This window comes from Xyrauchen texanus, chromosome 6, assembly GCF_025860055.1.
Source record: "Xyrauchen texanus isolate HMW12.3.18 chromosome 6, RBS_HiC_50CHRs, whole genome shotgun sequence".
NCBI classification, from domain to species: Eukaryota; Metazoa; Chordata; class Actinopteri; order Cypriniformes; family Catostomidae; genus Xyrauchen; species Xyrauchen texanus.
This window is the reverse complement of record NC_068281.1, coordinates 22,309,865-22,336,249: the sequence shown is the minus strand read 5'-3', so window position 1 is coordinate 22,336,249 and position 26,385 is coordinate 22,309,865. Positions and strand designations below refer to the sequence as shown.

The following is a 26,385-nucleotide window of genomic DNA, read 5'->3' as shown; positions in this document are numbered from 1 at the left end:
AGTTTCCTTGGACTCTACATGGCATGCCATGGCAAGAGCACGGAGGACGAGGAGCTGCAGAGGAAGTGAAGTGCAAGTGAGCCGAAGAAGAAGAGGAGACCACCGAAAACTTCTTTCTTGGCAGGACATTTTTGAACTGAAATCGGCCGCACCCCAAAGGTGTCCTGAGCCAATCAGAAGTGGCTTTTCAGAGTCACACGGGCAACTGGTCTGTCCCTTTCACAGTTGATATACAGTCCTTTGTGTGGAGGATTCTTACAAATTTCCAGCTCAAAATAGTGCACGTTTTATCATGAACTTTTATATCTTGGATATGAATGAATCAATAAAGTATTTATTAAGGTAAAAATTCCTGAAATGCAGAAAGAATTTCAACGATAGTAAAGATGAGGTGTTTACCTACCCTCAGAGAGGGATACAGGCCGACTGGAGACTGCAGTGGGACAGAGACAGAGAGAGATTTGTGGACAGCTGTCCGACACCTTTGTGTGTTTGTTTTTTTGTTTCAGTTTTATATTAAACTATTATTTATGGTGTCAAGCCGGTTCTCGCCTCCTCCTTTCCATTAATCCATTTAAACTGGTGTTTCTTTTTTTATTAAGTTCCTTAAGCATGGAAATTAATATTTTCTTCTGCCCGTGAGATACACAGTACTTTGAAGTTCCAAAAGTCACATTAAGGCACCATAAAAGTAATCCATGTGACTCTAGTCGCTCAACGAATGTCTTCAGATGCAAATCGACACGTTAGTGTAAAAAATAAATCGATAATCAAAATGTTATTAACTTTTAAAAATTGCTTCCTGTAATAATTTATTTTTTTTGTGGAATACATAAGAACATTTTTTGAAAACTGGCTCAGTGTTTTTTGTCCATACAATGAAAGTTAATGGGGTTCATTGTTGTTTTGGTCTCCATTTACTTTCATTGCATGGACAAAAACCATTGAAAATTCTTAAAAATATCTTCTTTTCTGTTCCACAGAAGAAATTAAGTCATATAGATTAGGAGTGACATGAGAGTGAGTAAATGATGACATAATTTTCATTTTTGGATGAACCATCCCTTTAACTTCAGTGCAGTAAAATTACGAAAAAAGCAGTTGGCAACAGCTCTGAACGTGTTCCTCTGCCCTGCTATCCAAAGCTTGGCATTTCCCTGTGCTTTAGCCACGTAATAGTCCTCCAGCTCTACTTAATCCACCAATCAATACTCATTTCAAAGCATACCAGAGCTCATTCAATACACCTTCAATGCAATGATGTGCATCTACCCCTGGAACTGCTAAGCTTGCAGATATACTGTATATTACCATGTAGCTTTTTTGAGAGTGAACAGTTTATTAACCATTTATGTTATCTGCTTTGTAGCTCTAGTCTGTCTATTGAGTCAAGATATTCATTTGGATGGCACTTGCATCTATTGTTGTGGTCTCGGTTACTTCAGATTTATTTATTTTATTATAAGACATGCCAAATAATTCAGCTTTTGTCATTTGTCAGTTGCCTGTACCGCTTATACAAAATAATTACTCCTTTTTTTTTTTAACACATTGCAAAACAGTTCCATCCAGATGTTGTCTTTTATTGTTCACAATTCTCAAAGTTCCACATTTTGTCCATTGTGATTGTATGTTTAGGCTATAAACACAATTTGCTTTGCTGCAAATGAGTCCAATCAAATTCCCTTTTGCAATATTTATATTGTTTATATATATATATATATATATATATATTTAAGTACAGTTAATATTTGGAGTGTGAAGTAGCTTTGTCAAAAACATTTGATAAAAACATAAATTACTTGCAGAGGAGACTCAAAGAATTATTTTACCCGTGCATAAATTATATAAAAGCATTTGAAGATCACATTGGATTTTACATATATCAAGAGTAATCTAAAATTCAAGAAGGATGTTTCCATCACCTTACATTCCTTATAATTTAATCAACAAACTGCATGCTTACGCCCTTCCGCCTGTCACGATTACCTGTTGTCTGACCTGTGTTCTCTGTCGCACTATCACGTTTATGTCATGTTTCCTTGTCTGCTCCGTGTTTTCCACTTCACCCGTCACCGTTCGCGCTCCATGTCGTGTTTTCCTTGTTGTTCGCCCCGTGTTTCACTGTCCTTGTCAAAACTACAATTCCCACAATTCCTGGCCTCTCTCACTGCCTGCACTCTTCATAGTTCTCACCTGTGTCTCGTTTAGTCTTCATTGTGTTTGTGTATTTAACCGTGTCTGTTTCTCCTTTCCCCCGTCGGTCTTTGTTGTAAGTAGATGCCTGTTTCCCATGCTTCCATCATCGTGTTCACCATAGTTATCCCCGTGTATGCCTTCCGTGTTATGTTAACCCTTTGTTTACCTTTCGTGTTTTGTTTACCTTTTCCCATCGTGGATGTTTCTTTTGTTGGTGTTCTTTTGTTTGCCATTTGTTTTCAATAAACCCTGCTGTGTTTAGATCCTCGTCCCCGTGTCTACCTTCACCATCATTCGTGACACCGCCCTTCCCGAATTGTGTTCTCCCTTTATTTTGGTTCAGCTCTGAGCTCAGATTCTTTCGGTCAGACTGTTCTACCTCCATGTCCTGTTTCCCCATAGGCACCTGACTCCTGTTCATTTAGGTCACTAGACCTTCATATTATTGCTGAGTAATGAGTTGTTAATTAGTCAAGGTTCAGCGCTATGCTAATTACCAACCTGACTTGTGATTTGAGGCATCTAGCGCTGCATGGATGTGCCCATGCAGGATCAACAAAAACATTTAGGAGTGTGAGTCCTGCTGTAAATTTCCAAACTGGTCCAGGCTTGTTTGGTGCTGATGCTAGTCAACCAGCACAGTGTTTATGGTGAAGCTGGTTTAGCAAGAGAGTCTTGCTGGTTAAGCTTGTTAAGTATCTTTATGAGGACACAAGCAAACCGGCATCATATGCAAGAGACTGGCTTTCAATACACAACATAATGCTCATAACAATAGGGAGATTAAGCAATCACACAAACAAGTGTACCTCAGCAGAGATATCAGCCAGTGTATCCAAGGCAACATACCACCATTATTCTTGCCGGTCAGTACCGTTTTAATTAAGTACCGGTAAGCACAACATACCCACAACATTGCCATGGAATGGGTACAAGTAATAACTCTTAATTAGACTTTCTTAAAAGTGCATCACTTCTATCAAAAACATACATCCACATTAGTTAACTTTGGGGTTGTAAGCACCAATACCTCTAACTCATTACTTACAGTGAGATAGGATTAATATATTTTACATATTCTCCACAGATACTGTATATTTAGCAGGTTTAATAATATACATTATGAGTGCATCATTCTGATTTTTAAGAGTCCAACACAAAGATGCATGTGAGTACTGGGTGTATGAGTGGGGGTTGGTCAACATTTAGGTAAGTCATTGTGGGGTTGCCATAGTAACAGATTTATGCTGTTATAAGTCTAAAGAGGCTTGGTCAAATGTTTTGTAGAAGGGCTGAGGTCATTAAATCAATTGTATGTTCTTCTCATTATTCAATTTATTCTTATTTCTGATATCTTGATTCTGATATGTAATTTCAAATGGAGCCTGTTTTACCTTTGTAGTGATACTTTACATAATTAAAGTGAGAGTTCACCCACAACTGAAAATGCTGTCATCATTTACTCACTCGCATTTTATTCCAAACCTGTGTGACTTTCTTGCATGCATCACAAAATGAGATTTTAAGCAGAATTTTAGCCTCAGTCACTGTTCATTTTCATTCAATTGTTTTCTCCATACAATAACATTTAATTTTGAATGAGGCTTTATTCTGCATAAAATCATCTTTTGTGTTCAACGAAAGAAATTAAATCGGAGAGGATTGGAACAAAATGAGGGTGAGTAAATGAATGAATCCTATTAAAAAATACTTAGATAAAAAGTATTTTCAGTCTTGTGTATTACTTGTCAGACAGTGTAATATACTGTATTTTGTTCATATTGAGATTCATATCTGCTCAAGCTCAACCAAAGTGACTAAGCACACTGGAATACCCAGACAAGGATTGGAGGATTTGCAGATTTGTGAATTTGTAATTCTGTTCTGGCATTATGAATTCTCATAAATATTTCATCTTGTGGAATTTCTTCAATCCAGCATTTTGATCATTTTATCTGTTTATTGACAAAGAAAAGCTTTAAAAGCCAGCATTACATCTGCATGTGCAAGGGATTTTTATTTGCTTTAGCGTACCAACACAACATTCCTGTAAAGCAACTAACTCCATGATTATGTATCAGGGAATGGTGCTTTGACCTTTAACTCCTATTTATGGGAAATTAAATATGTACTTCTATGATGTCTATTTCTAGAGCCTGTAATTTACAATAAGTTGGAGTCGAGCTACTGCTTTTTGTACAACAAAAATATCAACCAAATACATCACATTATGTGCATTATTCATCAGATACAATCCTAGTCTTATATGCCTTGGGGTGCGGTCACTGCAGTAAAAACGATGTGAAGCACAGCACTGCATTGTGAATGGCTGACTAAATTAACAACCAACTGAGCAACCGATCCATCGAGACATCCATGACAGTAATGCAGAACTTTATCGGCTTATTCTGCAATAATGTCATCATGCATAAACAGCTCCCCAAGCCAGCTTCACTGTGGGATGATGCAGCCCCTCTCCTGCACCCCTGAGAGCTTTTTGTGAAGTTTAGCCATTCTGTTTTGCAATAGGTGAGGGAGGTGCCCTGGGGCTATTTGGACTGGATTGCTCCACAAGGATTTTCACATCTTATGGATGCGTGAATCCATGTAGATACAGGATGAGAGATCTTTGCCAGTGCTGGAGCTTCCACTAATGCCTGTACTGCTGATGATGCTGCTGCAGCGGATGCAAGGGAGTCTGCCTGTCAGCAAAGTGTGAGGGCGAGTGTTGTGCACGTGTGAGCTGGCAGCATGGGCGGCCTTAAGTGTGTTTAGCTGTTTCGCTCTAGCACTGTATGCTGCATTGGCTCCACCTGCTCTATGCCTGAGTGGCCTGATAGAGACATTGCTTTCTCTATTTAAAGAGCCACATACATAATGTAGGTTCTTATACACCAGACAAATGGAGTGGTCTCCCGCACATACCCTGATGTGACTTTGATGTGAGAAAGCTTTGTGTGGCATCTAATTGATTAAATCATTTGTGACTTCAAAAATGTAGCACATCTCTTAACATACTACACACTTGATTGGATTAAATTGTTTGTGGGTCTCAATATACCTCACACTAATGAAAAATCCCCATGTGCAATTTGTGTGTCTTCTGTCATTTATATGTGTATTATCTCCCATAATTGGATTGTTGCCAAAAACATTTGGCATGTCATGGAATGCTGTAGGATGAAGGTATGTGTCTCCCTTTGAATTTCCCTTTTCATTTTCCCCATGAACTCCGGACAGTGGAGCAGCAGCACAAACGCTTTTGCTCGATGACCTTTGGCGAGCATGGCTTCCCATTTGCCTTTGCCCAACAGCCCTGGGACGCCTGCTGGATGTGGTTGCTGGCTGAGCAACGTGACGTCGGAGCTGTACTGGAGTTTTTTATCGCTCGACTTCCGAGAGGGACGTTGGAGTGGGTCCAGGGAGAGGGAAGTCTCGACTTTCCCAGCCCTTAGAGGATTCCCTACCGTGGACTTCCCTCTGGAGCAGATGCGAGGCGAGTCACGCCTTTGACTAAGTGATAGTGATTGTTGGTCACCGGCTTCAGCCAGACATTGCACTTTCCTATCAGTACTATTCTATTATAAATGACCGGTTGTATAGAGTGATGCAGGATGCTCAGACAAAGGAACATAAAACACAGTTATTGATACCGAAGAACCATCGGGAAATGTTATTCCAGATGGCTCATTGTAATCCGATGGTGTGTCACTTAGGGCAGGAAAAGTCACTGAACTGTCTAATGGCCTATTTCTATTAGCCGGGCATTCGCGGGAATGTTAGCAGATGTGAGCGGCATGCCGTTAATGTCAGCTGGTGAATCTGCCTGGACACCACTAGAGTGCCTTTGCGCCCGCTTCCTTTGATCGAGGTCTCCTTAGAAAGAATTGGTACGGACCTCGTCAGGCCATTAGAGCGGACTGCATGCGGGCATCACTTTGTTTTGGTTCTGGTGGACTACGCAACGCGATATCCGGAAGTAGTGCCTTTGCATAACATCTCAGCTCACAGTGTTGTGGAGGCACTCTTCAGAATTATCTCCCGAGTGGGGATTCCGAAAGAAATCCTAACTGATCAAGGCACTAATTTTATGTAATGTACACTATGCAAGCTGTACGAATGATTGGGTATTATATCGATTCGTACAAGCGTGTATCACCCAAAACGGATGGCTTCGTCGAACTGTTTAATAAAACCTTGAAAAACATGATTCGTGCTTGGAATTGGGATAAGTGGCTTGAACACCTGTTACTCACAGTTCGAGAGGTCCCACAAGCCTCTACGGGTTCTCCCCATTTGAATTATTGTATGGGCGTAAGGCTTGTGGAGTCATAGATGTTGTGAGGGAAAACTGAGAGGGACCTTCAAACGGTTAAACGAAATTCAATACGTTCTTGACCTAAGAGCAAAACTCCACACATTAGGGCAACTATCACAGGAGAATTTGCTACAGGCTCAAGGATATCAGACCCGGCTGTATAACAGGGGAGCTCGGCTATGGGAATTTACACAGGGAGATAAAGTCCTTGTATTACTACCCTCATCAAGCTCTAAATTACTTGCAAAGTGGCAAGGGCCCATTGAGATCACACAGCGAGTCGGGGAAGTCGATTATGAGGTTAAACAAATGGATGGGGGAAATTTAGCACCTCTTAAAAATGTGGAGAGAGGTGGTCCCCATGGCTTTGGTGATGGTGGTACAGGAGGAGGAGCTCAGGCTCAGAATTCTAAGACCTGTTCTCGCCATATAGAAACAACCCCAGTGGTAGTGGTGCGCTGTCATCCCTACCAATTACCCAAGCACAAAGAAAAGTGTTTCGAGAAGATTTAAAGGCCATGCTCGATATGGGGGTAATAGAAGAATCCTACAGTGACTGGGCCACGGCTAAGTCCGATTCTGTGTGGTAAACTGCATTTCCCAAAAATGCACTTAACATTAAAGTGCTTTAAGTCCTTGTTGAGTTGCTGTCTGTTGCGAGGTTCTGAAATATGACTGTATTGTCCTGCTCATCAGTGTAACTTCATTATATTTGTGCATAACTTTATACACATTTGTTAATTGCCTCGCTGGTAATGTTTATACACGTTTAAAATAATTACTTACACAATTACGTATTGCTTTTCAATACTTTTGTGTAGAATTATCTATTTATTTTACACAATCACTGCTTCATTCATCAGGTGTGCATTTTTTATAATTAGTTTTCACAAATTGCTCTTTTGGTCGAGATGAAAGTTCCCAGGGTAAGTGTCCTGCCAAAACTTCTTTATTCAATAAGAAATATGTCAACACAGGAAGGAAGCCTACATTCGGCTAGCAAATCCATAGGGTCGTTGGCTCAAAGGTTGGCCCCCTGTTCCACCAAACTCCTTCCCTTTAAAAATAAATAAATATCTGGCGTGTTCTACTCTGTCCACAGGATCTCCACAGAACACTCTCCAAAGCTGCAGATCCGGAGTCACAGCTACTTACGAGCGGTGAGTGAAGTTTCCATCAATAGGAGCCTGGACACCCTGGACCCCAAAGCTCTGCTTGCCTCTCCCCAATACCGCTCGCGCAACGAGAGCTACATGAGGGCTATGAGCACCATCAGCCAGGTTTGTGGCACCCTTAAGCCCTTCTGGTCCTCCTCAGAGTCCTCACTTTGGTGAAATAAGTCAGGTAGTTTCACATCAGTACAGGCTTAGCAAAACAGTGCACCAATGGCACATTGCAGCTTCAAAGGGGGCAATAAAGAGCACCATTCAGAATATTTTTTTTTTTTAAATGTGACAGCCTACACTGCCCTGCAAAGGCAAAAAAAAAATATGTGAAAATTGTAGTAACTACAAAGTCCACATTAAAATCAGAAAACACATTTTGCCTTTGTAGAGCAGTACACTCTCGTAGAATTCAAAGGCATGCAACGCCCATCTCAAGTATGCAAGATCACGGGCAAGAAACATCAAGTGTGCAATTTGGGACAGGGTCTGCACAAATCTTTCTTTCTAGCCCCACAATATTTATTTTTCACTGTTCCTCCTCTTGTCACTACACTGTGTTCTTTACTGCACCTAATGACCTCTCTGCAATCTCTGACTCTCTTTCCACCCTCTTCTTTGGTTCTGCACACATACTGTATATGAGCCTGTGGTAAGTGGGTCTATTTCAGTGAAAGCTCATGGACAAATTAAACCCATTCACTTTCCCAACTCCCTGCTGCCCTATCCTATTCTCCTGACTATTCTAATCTGTTCTTTATTTCTATCCTACCTTCCTCTTTTCTCCTCCACCTGCCCTATGGCTGGACTCTGTTGCAGGTGAGTGAGGTGGAGGTTAACGGGCAGATCGAGGCAATGTGTGAGAGCATGTTCAGTGAAATGGAGTCACAGGCAGTGGATGCCCTAGACCTGCCCATGCCCGGCTGCTTCCGTATGAGGAGTCACAGTTACGTGCGTGCCATTGACCAGGGTTGCTCGGAAGATGAGGAAGATGGGTCTCTGCTTCCAGCCTCCCCCCCACGGACCACCACTACTGTCAGAACCATACAGAGCAGCACAGGTCAGCCTGCAACACAGTCACACACAGTCTTACAATAAAGCAGTTACTTTTACAAATTCAGTACATTTCCACCAACAGTCAGAATGAGCTTTATTGCAAAGTGTTCTCATGTACTCAAGGAATTGTTTTGGTGATAGAAGAAACAAGCAAGTGCACACAGAACATTACAGTGAGATACATAATATAAAACAAGATAAAAGTATAAATACACAAATAAATAGGACACTAAACATAGAATAGCATATGTACATGTGCAAGTGGTAATATGTGTGCAAGGTAGGGGTATGTACAGTTATTTAATGAAATATGAGTGAATATACACATGTACAAGATATATTTATACATTATTGCACTATGGAAGTCCGGAAGGCAGTTTAATTGTTCATGTGGTAAATGGCCTGAGAGTAAAAACTGTTCTTGTGCCTGGTTGTCTTGCTGGAGTGCTCTGTAGTGTCGGCAAGAGAGCAACAGTTCAAAAAGGGAATGACCAGGGTGTGTGGGGTCCAGAGTGTTTCTACCTGCACATTTCCTTATTTGGGAGACGTACAGTTCTTGGAGGGTGGGCAGAGGGGCACCAATAATCTCTCAGCAGTCCTGACTGTCCATTGTAGTTTACTTCTGTCTGATTTGGGCAGACTCAATGACAGCTGAGTAGAACTGAGTCAGCATATACACAGGAGAAAACTGTTTTTTTCAGATTCTTTTGGCCGCTCTGATTTCCTTAGTCATTGTGTTTCTGGACTGGTTGTACAATATGTTATCCCCAGTTCAGTTCTGTATCCCCCTCTTTGGCATGACGAAGCTGTCTGAGTTTTCCTGTAAAACATGATTTATCATTATTGAATGATAAAAATGTCCTAGTAGGTATGCACATATTCTCACAGAAATTGATATGATGTCACAGTATCTGTGAGCTTGTCCAAGTCTGTGGCTGCATCTTCAAAAACACTCCAATCAGTGCAGTCAAAGCAGGCTTGTAGTTCCAGCTCTACTTCAATAGTCCATCTCTTTTACAGTCCTTTCTACAGGCTTAGCTGATTTTAGTTTATGCATGTAGGTCGGGAGAAGGTGAACCAGACAGGGATCAGAGAGTCCTAAAGCTGCACGTAGGACAGAGAGATATGCATCTTTTACAGTGGTGTAGCAGTATATTTATTTCTATCAGGAAGACTTGCAGACTTGAGTGAAATTTAAGATGACATTTATTTGATGAATATAAAACAAAAAGTAATGTCTCTATTTGGCGTAGGCCCCATCTGACGCTCTGAAGAAGTTGTACTCGGAACCATCATATCCTGCCGTAGATAGATTGGAGCATGTGATGTGTTGTTTGTATTTTAGCAGTTCATGGGTGAGGTTATATTTATTAAAATCTCCCAGAATAATGGTAAGAGTGTCCGGGTGTTGTTGCTCCGTTTCGGTGATATGATTAGCCAGCTGTTGCAGCGCTGCGTTCACGCATGCTTGTGGCTGGATGTAAATACACACCAGAATAAACAAGGAAAACTCGCGTGGCAAGTATAAAGGCTAAACTTCTAAATTAGGACAGCACATCTTCTTCAATGCTGTTACATCTGTACACCAACATTCGTTTATGTAAAAGTTCCACCACCTCTCATTTTCCCTGATGATTCCACAACTTGATCCGCTCTGAACAGCCAGAAGCCCGGCAGATGTAGTGTGCTGTCCGGGATGGCTTCATTCAGCCAAGTATCCATGAAACACAGAGCGGTGGAGTTAGAAAAGTTATTTGTTTGATTTGAGTGAGCAGAAGCAATTCATCTGTTTTGTTGGTGAGGGAGAGGATATTCGCCAGATGAATACTCAGCAGCAGAGTCCTAAAGCCACACAGACAAAGCTTCACAAGCGTGCCAGCACACTTCCCTCACTCGCGTCTCTTGTAGCACTTGTGGAACACCTCTGCACCTCCAACTAAGGTGTCTAATAAAACATTTGAATAATCAAACACCGAAAAAAAAATTATCTGCTATGCTCTGCCGAATATTCAGCAGTTCACCCCCGGTGAAACTGATCAGGAAAGAGTGACAAAAAACATGACAAAGAAACAAAAGTAAAAAAAAAAAAAACACCGAAGCAGCCATCCACGGCTCCATCTTGTATCTTGAAATATTTTAGCCATGTTTTTATTTCTGTCCATCCATCCATCAAATATATGTACAGGACATGTACATGTGCATTATATCAGCAGCTCCCTCTACCAGTATGTAAAACTACACTCTCCTGTATCAAGGAGTCTGCCAGTAAAAGAATCAATATTAATTTGTTGCTCTGCGGTGGGTCACAACATGATTATCCTCAGAAGCCCAGACAGGGTGTGCCTGATTTGCTTTTTATTAGCACCATGAGGAGATAACAGCTATAATGGGGAAACAAAATGATTGAGTGTATTTCAGTGTTTTAATTTGATGTATAGAGGAAGAATAAATCGTTGTGTGTGCATGCTCATATAGTAGGCTGTTGTGTTATTTTGCAACTTAAAGACCTCATGAAATCAAAATTGTCTATCAACTTTATAGCAGTCTATATGCGAGTGCACTCTTAAAAGTTGACAAAAACTAACTTTTAGCAGATATACACATCAGAGATGGGGACTTGAGTTAGATACTCTGACTTGAGTTGCACTTGATTTGCATTTAATAAACTTCAAACTCGAACCAAAATGACTTTAGACTTAACAAAGAGGACTCATGAATATTTCACTAATGACTCAAGTCTTTCAACCTTAACCATTAAAATATTAAAGGAAGAATTTGTTTTATTTGTATGGTTTTATTAAATCTGTTTTTTAATTAATGAACACACAAAGCTAGCTAATATTGTACTGTTGCAAACGTAGCTACATGGCTCATTAAGATTGCCAATATACTGTATGTTGCCTCTCTCTCTCTGTGTGTGTGTGTGTGTGTGTGTGTGTGTGTGTGTGTGTGTGTGTGTGTGTGTGTGTGTGTGTGTGTGTGTGTATGTGTGAGCTGCAGTATTTATCACTTTGTGGGGACCAAATGTCCCCATAAGGATAGTAAAACCCGAAATTTTTGACCTTGTGGGGACATTTTGTCGGTCCCCATGAGGAAAACAGCTTATAAATCATACTAAATTATGTTTTTTGAAAATGTAAAAATGCAGAATGTTTTCTGTGAGGGTTAGGTTTAGGGGTAGGGTTAGGTTTAGGGGATAGAATATAAAGTTTGTACAGTATAAAAACCATTATGTCTATGGAAAGTCCCCATAAAACATGGAAACACAACATGTGTGTGTGTGTGTGTGTGTGTGTGTGTGTGTGTGTGTGTGTGCACGCACGGAGAAAGAGAGACAGAGATAGAGAGATTTGTCCCATATTTTAGCCTCTTGCAATCAGCACGCGTTCAGTTTAAAACAGCTGGCAAGTTTTGTCAAAATTATAAGTAATGATATCACATTGCATTGCATTGCATATGTCTTATTGCATTGCTAGTGTGCACGTTCTGAGCCTTGATGAACTTACCGTGACAGGACAAGTTAATTAAGTCTGTGAAATCATAATAAAATGAAATAAATAAAATGCTAGTTTACAAGTTCAGAAATCTTATTAGGATCCCAGATTTTTCAAAGATTATACATCATTTTTAAGTAGAGTATTTAAAGAAACATAAAAGATGTCAAGTTTAGTGACATGAGACTCAACTCAGACTCATGACAAAAGACTCCAGACTTGACTCAGACTCCTGTGTTAAAGAATGCAGACTTGTCTCAGACTTCAGCTTAAAGACTTCATGCTTGACTCAGATGAAAGACTTGTGAAAATCTCTGTTGCATATTACAAATGTACTGTCATTCTCCTCTAGGAAAATGGACCAAAACAATTAATGACTTGTTGCACTACACAGATTTTGATCCAGTAAAATGCTCTCTACAAGGAGAATGTCCCTCCACCTACAACCGACTAGCTAGTAGCAAATCATGGCTCATGGTTATGATGTAACTAAACATTCTGCTTCAATAGGAAATACATCAAAACAGGACAGAAAGCTGTTCTCATGATGAGATTTAATAGAGTCTTGAATATGTGGCCTCTACTTACAGTAAACCACATTGAAAATCATAAAAAAAAAGTCAGAACAAATGTATAGATGTATTGCTTAATATCAACACAAGCAACAGCTTGCAGTCCTTCTCATCTGAAAAAGCTGTTCAAATATCTCTGCACTGAGATTTGAAAATGCAACAGCTGTATTATAGATAAGATTGATTGAGAGATTGCAAGAGACCAACAGTGCTCCAGATGTCAGGCAGGATGTGTAAACTCAGTGTGACCTATATGTGCTGTTCCTCTGAGGTTTTCTTTCATCTGAAACCCCAGTAATCACTAATCCACCCCTAGCATAAAAACACAGTTTGATTTCATCATAGTTGACATCTTCATAGAAAAGTGCCCACTGTGGCTTGATAAATGCAAAGCTTTTTGTTTACTAGTGAACTAAATCAGACAAACCATTTGACAAAGTCTGTTTGTGCTTACTTCTATATATCCTTGCCCATGTGTGTAGCTTACACAGCGAATTTGGCAGCCTATTTGACAGAATTTTCACACTGACAATTTTGTTTGGAATACTTGTCAGTATAAACATCAAATAAGAGATTATCTGCAACACTGCAAACTTTGACATTTTTAATTTGAATAAATCAGGGAGCTCAAAGAACTTTCTGATGTCTTAAGCCTTAATCGAGTGTTGGACTTCTACTGTATGCTGTTTAGACCGGGCTGCAGTTTCTAGGATTGCAGATTTGAGTGCCGTGTTCCCCACTCATATTCCTGCTGTTCTCCAAAGGCCTGTGGCTAGTCAGAGAGCCAACATATGGCCACCAGCCTTAGTGCATCTATGCAGAGAAGACAGCTGGCTGAGGCAGAGGAGAAATGAGCTGAGGAAGAAAGAGAAGATTTAAGAAAATTTTCACATTTCTTCAATGATAACCTTTAGGGTCTTGGAGCAAACTCATGTTTTGTACTCATTTTGGATGCACAAAACCACATATTTTCAAAATCTGTACTTGTCAGTTGTTTGCCCAAATGACTAAGGGTTGGTTTTTGGTTAACCTGATCCCGATTGGAGATTGGAGGGGGGTCTTTGGACTATGTTTAACTTGACATGCCACCTTAAAAACAGTGCAAGACACATGCAATGGCCAAATATATTTGTTTGAAAGTGCATGGCTTTAGCGGCAGTACTGTAAAGTCATGGTGTTCAATATATAATTTTCAGAGAGTGTTTGACCGTGCAAACTGTCTGACAGCTAAATCACAGCACACCAATTAAAGCATCACCATAAAAAATATAAAAACTTAAAATATAAGTTTTCCGAAACATTGTTATGGACCAGTAACAATGGTGATTGGCCAATGGTGCCATCTAGCGGTCTGATATTTCTCAGTAACAACGTCTGGGTATCATCTGGGTATTTGCGAGACTTTGTTCCTGCTTCTAGTATCACAGCGCGATCTATATTGTACAAGTAAGCTAAAAAAACTCAAATCATATCGTGCAACCTGACCATGGTGGCATCTGCCTAATTTAACTGGTGACTTCTAAGTGACAGATGAATTTGTAGCAAAATAACAGAGTTTGATTGGACATATTGCTTTTTTGTCAACAAAAAAGATATGGGAAGCTTTTTCTCCTCCTCTTTATATTTGATAAGCCAATGTGCACAATTATAGTGTCATGGTTCTGGTAAGCCTGCAGGTTTGTTTTTTTTGTTTGGTCATTTTCTCTCCCTCCTGTTTCACAGACTAGCTCGACTGGCATGATCTGTGTTTCCATGGTAACGTTCATTGTTCTCATGGCGGCAACGATCATGCCACTGATTGCTTGTCGAGCAGCACCTGTACCAGCTTGATTGAACTCCATACATATGCCCTCACATTTCTCTATTTTGCCAGATTATTATGCTAAATTGAGTACTAACCTCGCTCTCCTTGTCTAGCAAGTCCTGTCTTGTCACTCTGTTGGTTTGTCTGCATTGTTCGGGTTGTGGTTTGCCTTCCAGTCTTAGCTGAGTTCAGCCTGGCAATCCACAAAGGAATTCCGCTCTTTGCCCACATGCCGGGGATCTAGACATCTGCTGTTGCTCACATTGTCCGCTGGACATGTCTCTCATCGGAAAGCTTCTATGGAGGATTTTTCCAAGCTCCTCCTGACTTCCACGTTACACACACACACTCCACTGACGAACACACTACTCTCTACTCTGTGCAGTTGCGCATTACTGGCTTGATCAATAAATATTTTTGGAACTGTTACCTCTGCTCTGGGGTCATTCTGTCCAGAACCTACATGTTACATATATGGTCAGTTGCAGTTTATTATTTTAATTTAGTATTGCTTTTTCCCTGCTTTCTGCAAACCATTTTTGGATCACAACAAATAATGTAGATAGTTACCTATAGTGTAGTCTAAGGGCTGCATCTGACTGCCAGAGGCAAGTGTGACGGATTTGATAGGTGCCATTTCTCCCTGTTTTTTTAACTTCACATCCTGACAGAGCTCAGAAGGAATCAGCAGCCTGATGTGATGACTTAGCTGGTGTGGCTCTGGCAAGAGATGTGACAGACATGACCTGGTCTCCTTTCTGTGACTGACATTGATTTGAGAATGAGAATTTGTATACATTTGAGAGAGCCATTTTTGGGGGGGTCAAAGCCATAACCAACTGTTCTTGTGCACAAGATTCAGTATTATACAGTACAGTAACTTCAGGTCCTCTAATCTGATTGGACAAGCTGCATTCCAAGAGTGCTGATATTTAATACAACAGTTCTGACACCATCCACTGATTGTATTACTCCATTATAGCATTACATAACAGCATTCAAGGCAGGCTTTTAGTCCTGCTCTGGCTTCTTATGGAACTATTTAAGTTAACTAAAAAACTTGCCATGTTGTGTGTAAAATGTAAGTTCCTTGTTATTAACTACTTGCTTGTTTAAAGTACTCTTGTATAAAATCAATATACCTTCCCTTCATCCCCTTCAGAACGCCACTGTGTGTTCAGACTGACAGAGCTGCACCATCTATCTGGAATGCAGCAGGCACTTCTCACACACTGTGGTGTCTTCTCTGCCAGTTGTGTCGTGTAGCATAGTTTAGAATTTTTTTCTTATTTGTATGTTAAAATGCTCTACTGAAGCTTTTATTTATGTTTATTTTATCATAATAACATGTAGTTTTTGATAATGGCTTGGCATTGCTCCTTATTTTGTATTTTTGTATAACTAATTACAAACCATCAGTGTGCAATATTTCATCTTTACCACAGGGGGCAGGCATGAGTAAGAAAACATAATATGTCATTAGTGAAGCTGAGATATTGTCTTAATGAACACGTTAATGTGCATTGTCCTGTTCTCGGGAACATGCTCACGCATTAAACGAGTTATGAATGAACACAATGGGCAATTTGTTCCATTACTGTCACCATTCCCTGTATTGCAAAAAAAAAAAGCATTGCACTTCTGTGCATGAATGGACAGCCTTTTATTCCTCTGTTGGATGTGAATAGAGCCTCAGTTATTGTAGCTGAACTCTCCACACAAAATTAGCATTTTCAATTTTGTTCAAGATTTCAAAATATTTTCAATAATTTTCAAGAAATTATAGTATGTTTTACTATCTGGGATTTTAAAAACAAATTGCATTGTAGGGGCTCAAGGCCGAATTAAAATAAAAAACAGTCTTAAGTGGGGCGAATTGATTTGTGATTTAAGAATGTTCAAAGTGGGCTCACATTGACTGATACAAAAACAACAGAGATGAATTTGTTTATAAAATACTTGAGTTGTTATGAAATGTCAAATGTGACTGAAATAAACAAGAAATGATGCACCCTTTTCTGAAGTAGTTATTTTAAATAATCAATATCTTAATTTTTTACACAAAATAGTATCTTGCTGTCTCAAAAGTATTTGCATAAATTGGCAGATTGTGCTCTAATATATTTCCCCACTATACCAATACAAACCCCCCGGGGGCCTTTTACCCCAAGTGAGGGGTTCTAACCCAGGTGTGTGGTAAAAGGCTCCCTCGCCACCTTTTAAAAAATTTATTTTGTTAAAAACAACCTTCTGTTGTTATTTCATTTCATACAGATTATGTTGGAATATTAAATAAAAATAAATGTATTTCTTGAATATTGATACATTTTGTGACCAGAAAAAAGCAAATTTTCCTTAAGGTCTGCCTTGTACACTATCCTTAAGAAAAGAACAAAAAAAAAAGAAAATCAGAAAATATGCCTCTTTCAATGTATTTGTTACCCTTTGGTGCCTTGTTAAAAAAAAAAAAAATTCATTAGATTGAAAGATTCCATGTTTTTATTGTGAGATCATCTTGATATGTTAGATAAATTAATATCTTAAATAAAATTATTAATTATTATTTTAAACTATTACCCTTACGGTAATAAAAGTTTATATGGTAATATTTGCCTGTTCCACTTCACAGGTCATCATGAACTTCTTGAATGTATGCAGCAATTAAAAATATATAACATTATCATAATTATGAATCTGTTGAATTGATATTCAGTTCATTGTATAGGACCCTATATAAATATATACAAGGTTGGGAGGGTTACTTTTGAAATATATTCCACTACAGATTACAGAATACATGCTGTAAAATGTCATTTGTAATGTATTATGTTAGATTATTCAAGTTTGTAATGTATTCTAAATACTTTGGATTACTACTTTAGCACTGGTAGATTTTGTTCACTTGTTTTGACTATAAAACAGAAGACAAAATACACATGTTAAAAATACATTATCTGAAAACCCTAAATATCTTATGCAGTGTTGTTTCTAAAACAAGATAAATCAAATTGATCTTGTTTTAAGGATTTTTTTTATATATATTTTTTTACAGGATAGCAATACAAAAATTATTATAAATAATTATTTTTGCCCTAATATCAGTCTTCTTACTAGAAAAAAAGAAATTATTATCCAACATGAATTTTCTTGATAAAAAAAAAAATATGATCATGCCTGGTAACGTGCATGTAAAATGGCTAGAAATAGCATTTTAGCTTAGCATAAAGCTGACAATTTACACAAGGTTAAATTTGAACTTCGTCAAACTTACTCTGTCTGCTCGTATGAATGTAACACAAAGTGTTTCACCACTTTTCAAATGCACTTTGATTGCATCATTTATATGGATAAATGTTTTCCATCTGAAAGGACTAAATATTAAATGAAACATATTACAATAAAATGCAAAGTAATCTCTTCAGTAATCAAAATACTTTTTGAATGTACTATTTTCTAATTACCAATTATTTAAATTGTATCTGTAGTGGATTACAGTTACTTACAGTGTATTTTGTATTTTAAATATGTAATCCCATTACATGTATTCTGTTACTACCCAGCCCTGTGTATGTGTGTGTGTATATATATATATATATATATATATATATATTAATCGAATTAATTACATGGTGTCCCGATTAATTAATCGCGATTAATCCCATATACAAATATTTGCTGAGAAAGCCCCTCATATATCAATAACTCAATAAATATATATATTCAGATAATTAAAATGCTTTACATTCCTGTAGCAGAAGAATTAATCATTGATAAGGCCATACAAAAAGTGGCTTTAGAATACAATGTATTGTTTACTACCATATTATTAATCATAAGTCAATCATTGGCACACAGTTCACAGCAATCCATTTCACAAGTGAGTTTGTCAATCAGTTGGAGATTTATTATGAGGGCTTGTTTAAGGGCCCGTCAATTTACACCTGCGTCAGACGTCTCGGGTGTTTTGTGTCATAAACAAAATGTTTAGGTCACTGTGTCAAGTTAAATATAGTTTAATACTCAAACTTTAAACACATCTTGAGATCCTTTAGATCGCATTTGCGCTCCTTCAAGTGTTTTGAACGTAAGAACGTAACGCATGTGTTGTGTGTCTGCTGAATGTTGTTTTGTTCACTGTATAAACTGTGCGTTGCTCATACAGCTGAAATTTCACTTACTGTCCTATGGAGTAAACAGGTGGTACTACAAGCTTACATTTCTCAGGAATCGTCCATATTATGATTTGGGCATGCGATTAATTGCGTTAATTGTTTAATCGACAGCCCTACTATATATATATATATATATATAAACATCATTGAGTCAGTCTGGGATTACAAGAAGAGATAGTAGCAACTGAGACATCTTAAATATATATAGACCTGTGGCAAGTTCAACTATCTGCCAACAACCTTGATAAACTGTGTGCAAGTGTACCTAAGAGAATTGGTGCTGTTTTAAAGGCATAGGGTGGTCACACCAAAGACTGGTATAGTTTTACATTTATTGCACTTTTAAGGAGTTAATTGATACATAAAAAATATTAATGGCATTACTTTGAAAGCATTCTCACTATACAAAATCTTTCACAACTGTCTAAAACTTTTGTATCAAAAATATCAAATTCTGTGATATTTCTGGATACTGCAATTCTGATTTTAATTGTTAAAAAAATATTTTTAATAATTAACATTTAAATTACCAAAAACATTGTTTTTAACTGTATCTCACATTTTTATGTGTAACCATGTTACCTTGTCATCTGGACCCTTTTTACAACATGGCAGGAATGTTTTACTAAAATTGTTGTTAACTTTATTCATCAGCCAAACCTTTTAACACTGTTAAAAGTGGAAAAAATGACCAAATAAATTTAATGAAACTGGCTAAAAGTTTTTCAATAACTTTAAACCAACATTTATTCCCAAACTAATTAGCTCCCTATGAGTGCTTAATTTAGGTTAAATTGGTTAAACCAGGCCTACACCAAATTAGTTTCAGACTCTATTTTGCACAACAGTCAGACAGAGAGAGAGAAAGAGAGAGAGAGGGGTGGTGAAGTAAAAGGCAGGACATTTAGAGAAGCAGCCAGGGGTCAGACATTGACAGGTGGGCTGTTACACTGCTGAGCATTTGTTTGTACAATGTTTTGCAGTTTTCTAAGGCTGGCTGCACAGAGTGCTCTGACGCTTTAGATGTGACGTCCCTCAGGCCAAAACTGCAAAATTCTCCCACTCTCTCTAAACACTGTTTCTGGCCCAGCAGCAGCTATCATTTAGACTCATAGTCAAAGGATGCAGGCTATTTTAGAGCTGTCCTCAATCTACCTATGCCAGGAAAATACCACAGCTGTTCATGCTGGGACAGATGATCAATGTTTCCTCTATGCACATGTGCAGCTGTGAAGACAGAAAAATATTAAATTAATGTACAGGGGAGACTCAAATATGCATGGGAATGTTATATTTATTGATCTTCATAACAAAACTGTTGGAGTCTTTTTTTCTTTTTGAGAATAACAGTAGGCCTATGTAAGGTATATACAGTGCATCCGGAAAGTATCTCACAGCTCTTCACTTTTTCCACATTTTGTTATGTTACAGCCTTATTCCAAAATGGATTAAATTCATTATTTTCCTCAAAATTCTACAAACAATACCCCATAATGACAACATGAAAGAAGTTTGTTTGAAATCTTTGCTAATTTATTACAAATAAAAAACGAAAAAAAAAATCACATGCACATAAGTATTCACAGCTTTTGCTCAATACTTTGTTGAAGCATCTTTGGCACCAATTACACCCTCAAGTCTTTTTGAGTTTGATGCTACAAGCTTGGCACACCTATTTTTGGATAGTTTCTCCCATTCTTCTTTGCAGGACCTCTCAAGCTCCATCAGATTGGATGGGGAGCGTCGGTGCACAGCCATTTTCAGATCTCTCCAGAGATTTTCAATCGGGTTCAAGTCTGGGCTCTGTCTGGGCCACTCAAGGACATTCACAGAGCTGTCCCATAGCCACTCCTTTGTTATCTTGGCTGTGTGCTTAGGGTCGTTGTCCTGTTGGAAGATGAACCTTTGCCCCTGTCTGAGATTCAGAGTACTCTGGAGCAGGTTTTCATCAAGGATGTCTCTGTACATTGCTGCATTCATCTTTCCCTCGATCCTGACTAGTCTCCCAGTTCCTGCCGCTGAATGATGCTGCCAGCACCATGCTTCACTGTAGGGATGGTTTTGGCCAGGTAACGAATGATACCTGGTTTCATCGAGATATGACGCTTGCCATTCAGCCCAAATAGTTAAATTTTTTGTTTATCATGGTCTGAGAGTCCTTCAGGTGCCTTTTGGCAAACTTCAGATGGGCTGTCATGTGCCTTTTACTGAGGAGTGGCTTCTGTCTGGCCACTCTACCATACAGGCCTGATTGGTGGAGTGCTGCAGAGATGGTTGTTCTTCTGGAAGGTTCTCCTCTCTCCACAGAGAAATGCTGGAGCTCTCTCAGAGTGACCATCGGGTTCTTGATCACCTCCCTGACTAAGGCCCTTCTCCCCTGATCACTCAGTTTGGCCGGGCGGCCAGCTCTAGGAAGAGTCCTGGTGGTTCCAAACTTCTCCCACTTATGGATGATGGAGGCCACTGTGCTCATTGGGACCTTCAATGCTGCAGAAATGTTTTGGTACACTTCCCCCGATCTCTGCCTCGATACAATCCTGTCTCGGAGGTTTACAGACAATTCCTTGGACTTCATGGCTTGGTCTGTGCTCTGACATGCACTGTTAACTGTGGGACCTTATATAGATAGGTGTGTGCCTTTCCAAATCATGTCCAATCAACTGAATTTACCATAGGTGGACTCCAATCAAGTTGTAGAAACATCTCAAGGATGATCAGTGGAAATAGGATCCACCTGAGCTCAATATTGAGTGCCATGGCAAAAGCTGTAAATACTTATGTACATATGATTTTCAAACAAACTTGTTTTTCTAGAATTTTGAGGAAAATTATGAATTTATTCAATTTTGGAATAAGGCTGTAACACAACAAAATGTGGAAAAAGTGAAGCGCTGTGAATACTTTCCGGATGTACTGTATACATAATATATGTACTGAATATATATATATATATACAGTGTGTGTGTGTGTGTGTGTATATATATATATATATATATATTATTTAAGCAATATCACATGAGCAAGTCTGCGATATGGCCTTACATCAGCACTGCTGTGATTCGGCCATAGGTAATTACAGCAGTGCTGATGTAGGGCCATATAGCACAATTGCGAGTGTGATATTGCTTATATACAACAGTTCAGTTGGGTGTGCAATCACCTGTTGCCACACCCAGTGCTGACAGCTTTCTGTGGAAAATAGATGTCCAAGTGGGGGTATTCCCCTCTATTTCGCAGTAGCCGGTCCGCAAGTATCATTCACTATAGAAACAGTGATGTCCTCAGCCATTTTAAATAGTGTGTATCCAATGTGGAAACTCCAATAAAAGGTAAGCACTTGAGTTCTTTAATAAATCAGTCTGTTGTGTCTCTCAGCATGAGGATTAATCCTGAAATTGTCTGTTTAAAGCCGTTTAAAGGCTATTTCCTAGTTTTGGTAATGTATTAGTAATACAACGAACATGGAGCGCAGTTCTATGTAAACAATGACTAACGGATTCACTTTATGTCACCAACTGGCTCATATTACACACAAAAATTATCTTTTGCCACTACCTGCTGGCTAACATATGTAATTTCAAAAATAATACCAGTAACTCCTAACAGATACACTTTAGTTTAGAACAGCATGAACACGGAGTGATACACACACAGTGAAGCGTCGGAGTGCTGCTGGTTTCACACCATCAGTGCTCATGGAACGTCTCTCGTCCAATCAGATTCGAGGATCGGAACTAACTGTGGTGTGTGTGTATATATATATATAGATATATATATATATATATATATATATATATATATATATATATATATATATAATGAATTGGCATTACATTTGACTGTATTGCTATATATATATATATATATATATATATATATATTTGACTGTATTGCTATATATATATATATAGCAATACAGTCAAATGTAATGCCAATTCATTCAATTCAATGCCATTCAATACCAATTTTGAATCCCAAACAAAAACTTTTATGTATTTAACACCATTATTTACAAAGTTAAATATTAATATAAATATCAACACATACAAACAATGTGTAACGGGATCAATGGAAAGGAGGAGGCGAGAACCGGCTTGACGATATAAATAATGGTTTAATAATAAACTTAAATGACAACATAAACACACACATGACGGACATGTCCGTTAACGATCTCTCTCTCCTGCACGATCCTCTGCAGTCGACCTTTATCCCTCAGAGGCTTGATTAGCCTAATACGGGACCAGGTGTGTAGGATCACGACCCGGCCCCGCCCTCCGCCCTGCCACACAATGGCTTGTTGCCTTCAAGTATTTCTGAATTAAGTAAACATTGCTTCAGGTTGTGTCAAGTAATAATTAAAGTAATCATTCAGTAATGAAGAACAAAGAAATATATCAAAGCAAAACAGCAAATAAAATAAAGAAACAAATGAAGAAAATGGTGCTTAAAGTTTCTCATGTATATAGCAGCATCAAGTATTTATTCAAATACACAGTTCACATTAATTAAAAAAGAAAATAATAAAGATTTATATTAATAATAAATAATAAAGTGTTCTAATAAAGGAAACTAGCTGATGATATTGCTTCCTGTTCCTAAACTCACCTCTCTCTCAGCATTGAGTGTGGTACTTGTATGCGTGTGTGTGTGTGTGGGGGTGTGAGGGGTAAAGTGTGATTGTACATGACGTGCATGTAATACTGGTGCAGGCTGAGCTCGGGGCTGAGATATGGATGGGATAATACTGCTGCTCGAGAAGAAGGCATGTCACAGTCACTCTTGTTTGATGCTTGACTCACACATACACAAAATACACTGAAACACTTTCACAAGTACAGCAGTGGGAAGCGATGCTGCCACAGAATTCCTTATTTTCAAACTGGAGAGTAGCTACAGTAATTGGATACTTTGGCTTTGTCAGCTTCTTGTTATCTGCCTTGGTTGAGGAAATTATTCTCCATTCATTTTGTTTTCTTATACTCGGGATAGTTATTTTATTGCTGACTAAATGAATGGGAGAGGGATTAAGTACAAATACCTTTGCATATTCATACACACATTCAAGGTGAAGGACATTTTTAGGACAGTGTGCAAGAAACAGAAGTAGACAGTAGGACTCGTAATCGGAGTATTCTCTTAAAGGAATAGTTCACACAAAAATGTAAATTCTCTCATCATGTACTCACCCTAATGACATCCCAGATATTTATGACATCTGTAGAACACAAACAAATATTTTTTGCTCTGTAGGTCCTCATAATTCAAGTGAATGGGCACCAAAATTTTGAAGCTCCAAAATGCTTATTAATACAGCATAAATGTAATCCATAAGACTCCAGTGGTTGCATTTATATCTTCAGAAGCTATATGATATGGATAAGAAAGAGAAAATAGTTAAGTCCATTTTTACTATAGATTCTTCTCCCAGCCCAGTAGGTGGCGATATGCATGAAGAATGTGAATAACCAAAAACAAAACAATTAGTAAGTGAATGCGGAGACTTATAGTACTAAAGGACTTGATCTATTTCTCACCCACACATCATATCGCTTCTGAAGGTAAGGATTTAACCACTTGGGTTACTTTTATGCTGCATTTATGGGATTTTGGAGCTTAACATTTTTGGTACCCATTCACTTACATTGTGAGAACCTACCAAGCTGAAATATTCTCCTAAAAATCTTTTTTTGTGTTCAGCAGAAGAGAGAAAGTCATACACATCTGGCATGTCATGAGGATGAGTAAATGATGAAAGAATTTTCATTTTTGGGTGAACTATCACTTCAAATTTAGTTTTGTGTGTAACATTCTCAGAGGCATAGCCATGAAATGCATGTTCCTCAATCTATCATGCTGTTTCTAGCTTAGTTCACTAGCCTAGTTTGCCAGTCCCTCCCCCATCCCGTTCCATCTTCTTGTCTGATACTAATATCCATCTGTCTAGTCCAGTATGATAGTACACTATGACAGGTGCAGCCTCTCTTTTTTATTCACAAAGTCTATCATATACACATACACACACATGTACACATACTCAAGACTTGTGTATTTTGGTTCCACTTCTGTCGTTCACTTCGACATGTGTCGAAGAAGCGACACTAGGGGACTCTCTTGAGCGCCGAATATACCTCTGATCTATGAAAAAAGGCCAATGAGAAGTTGGCAGACAGAATTTGCATGTCCCGCCCCTGGACATACGGGTATAAAGGCGGGGAAATGTGTTTGTTGCATTCAGAAATTTTCTTCGGAGCTGATGGTCGTGTATGCAGCAAGCTGCGAGTCACACACTTGTTCCTCAACCTCGGAGCGATACTGCTGTTGGATCTACGGCGCACTTCGGCGGCTCTCTCCTTCTCTACACGGCAGTGCAGTTTGCCCCTGGGCGCTTCGACAGCACAAAACTGAAAGAGTGTTTTGATAAAAGAGCAATACACAGCGGCGTTGAACATCCTTTTCATGACACGTTTTTATAAAGATGCCTTTCCACCCCTGTGTAGTTCCTGGATGCGGTAGAGTGCTCTCCACTTCAGACGGCCATAGGCGCTGTCTCGTGTGTCTGGGCTGCGATCACACCGAGGCAGCGTTTGTGGATGGTTCATGTTCTCACTGCGAGAGCATGACCATGGCAACGTTGTGGTCGTGGCTTTCCTCCAACCGAAGGAACGCCACTCCAGCCACCCCCGCGTCGCTCCATCTTCCCACGGGATTGAGGACGACGCGGCTGGCGATGGAGGCAATCTTTTAACTTTAACATTTATTAGAATCCCAGCAAACACACAAAAATCCCTGCAGTTTGTGAACACAAAATTGCTGCATCAAAACTTATAAAGGTGTATGATTGTGCAAATCTATATGTCCTAATCTGCATGCAGATCAAACGTACTTACTTCTTGATTTAAATTGTAACTGTATTGGAATATAGGTGCAGAACAATCTGGAATAATGTTAAACAATTAAATAGTCACCTCTTTGCAACCTGAACTTGTTCAGAATGTAAAATATTTGTGACACCTGCGCTAAAAACTATCTAGACGCAGTACAATGAATGAAACAGAACGCAGGTGTCGTGACATGCGTTTTTGAGACCTGAAGTTCTTTTTACATTTTTAAATGTCCCAGAGACACTGAAGAAACACTGAGATGCGGTGCAGGAGTCAAGGAAGTTCATCAAGCATATTTACATAGGAAAACAATGGTAAAACAGAGCAGACACATGCAACATGTGTTCGGTTGTGAACGGCTCCTCATCCGTTCACACATATCTGTGAGTGAGAGCGCGTGGGCGGAACAAGTTCATAAGGCCTGCATATTTTTTCATAAATTACAAACCTAAACCCAAGGTCCTACTTGAAAAACTGAACTTGACCCGAGCCCGGCGAACTTATAATGGGAACCGCCCATAGAGCTGACAACAGCGTATTCACACAGTACCCAGAATATGTTACTCCTTCAGTGATTATTGGAGATTTCCTAACTGGGCGTGTGGCTCCACATCCGGGGCCCTACACAATTGCGTGGTTTGCATGGTGGTTAAAAAGTACTGGGAATTTTGCACCAGACCATGTAGAATGGCAATTAGCACAATTAAAAGCTGCACACATTGG

The 26,385-nt window shown here is 38.9% G+C and overlaps 1 protein-coding gene across 1 annotated transcript in view; it reads left to right on the top strand.

The window, feature by feature from the left end:
• The window catches only part of LOC127644779 (disks large-associated protein 1-like), a 182,859-nt gene that overhangs the window by 133,116 nt on the left and 23,358 nt on the right, over positions 1–26,385 (top strand). The window contains exons 5-6 of the mRNA XM_052128158.1: positions 7,620–7,797; positions 8,500–8,740. Of these exons, the coding sequence (XP_051984118.1) occupies positions 7,620–7,797; positions 8,500–8,740 (419 nt within the window). The remainder of the gene's footprint in view (positions 1–7,619; positions 7,798–8,499; positions 8,741–26,385) is intronic.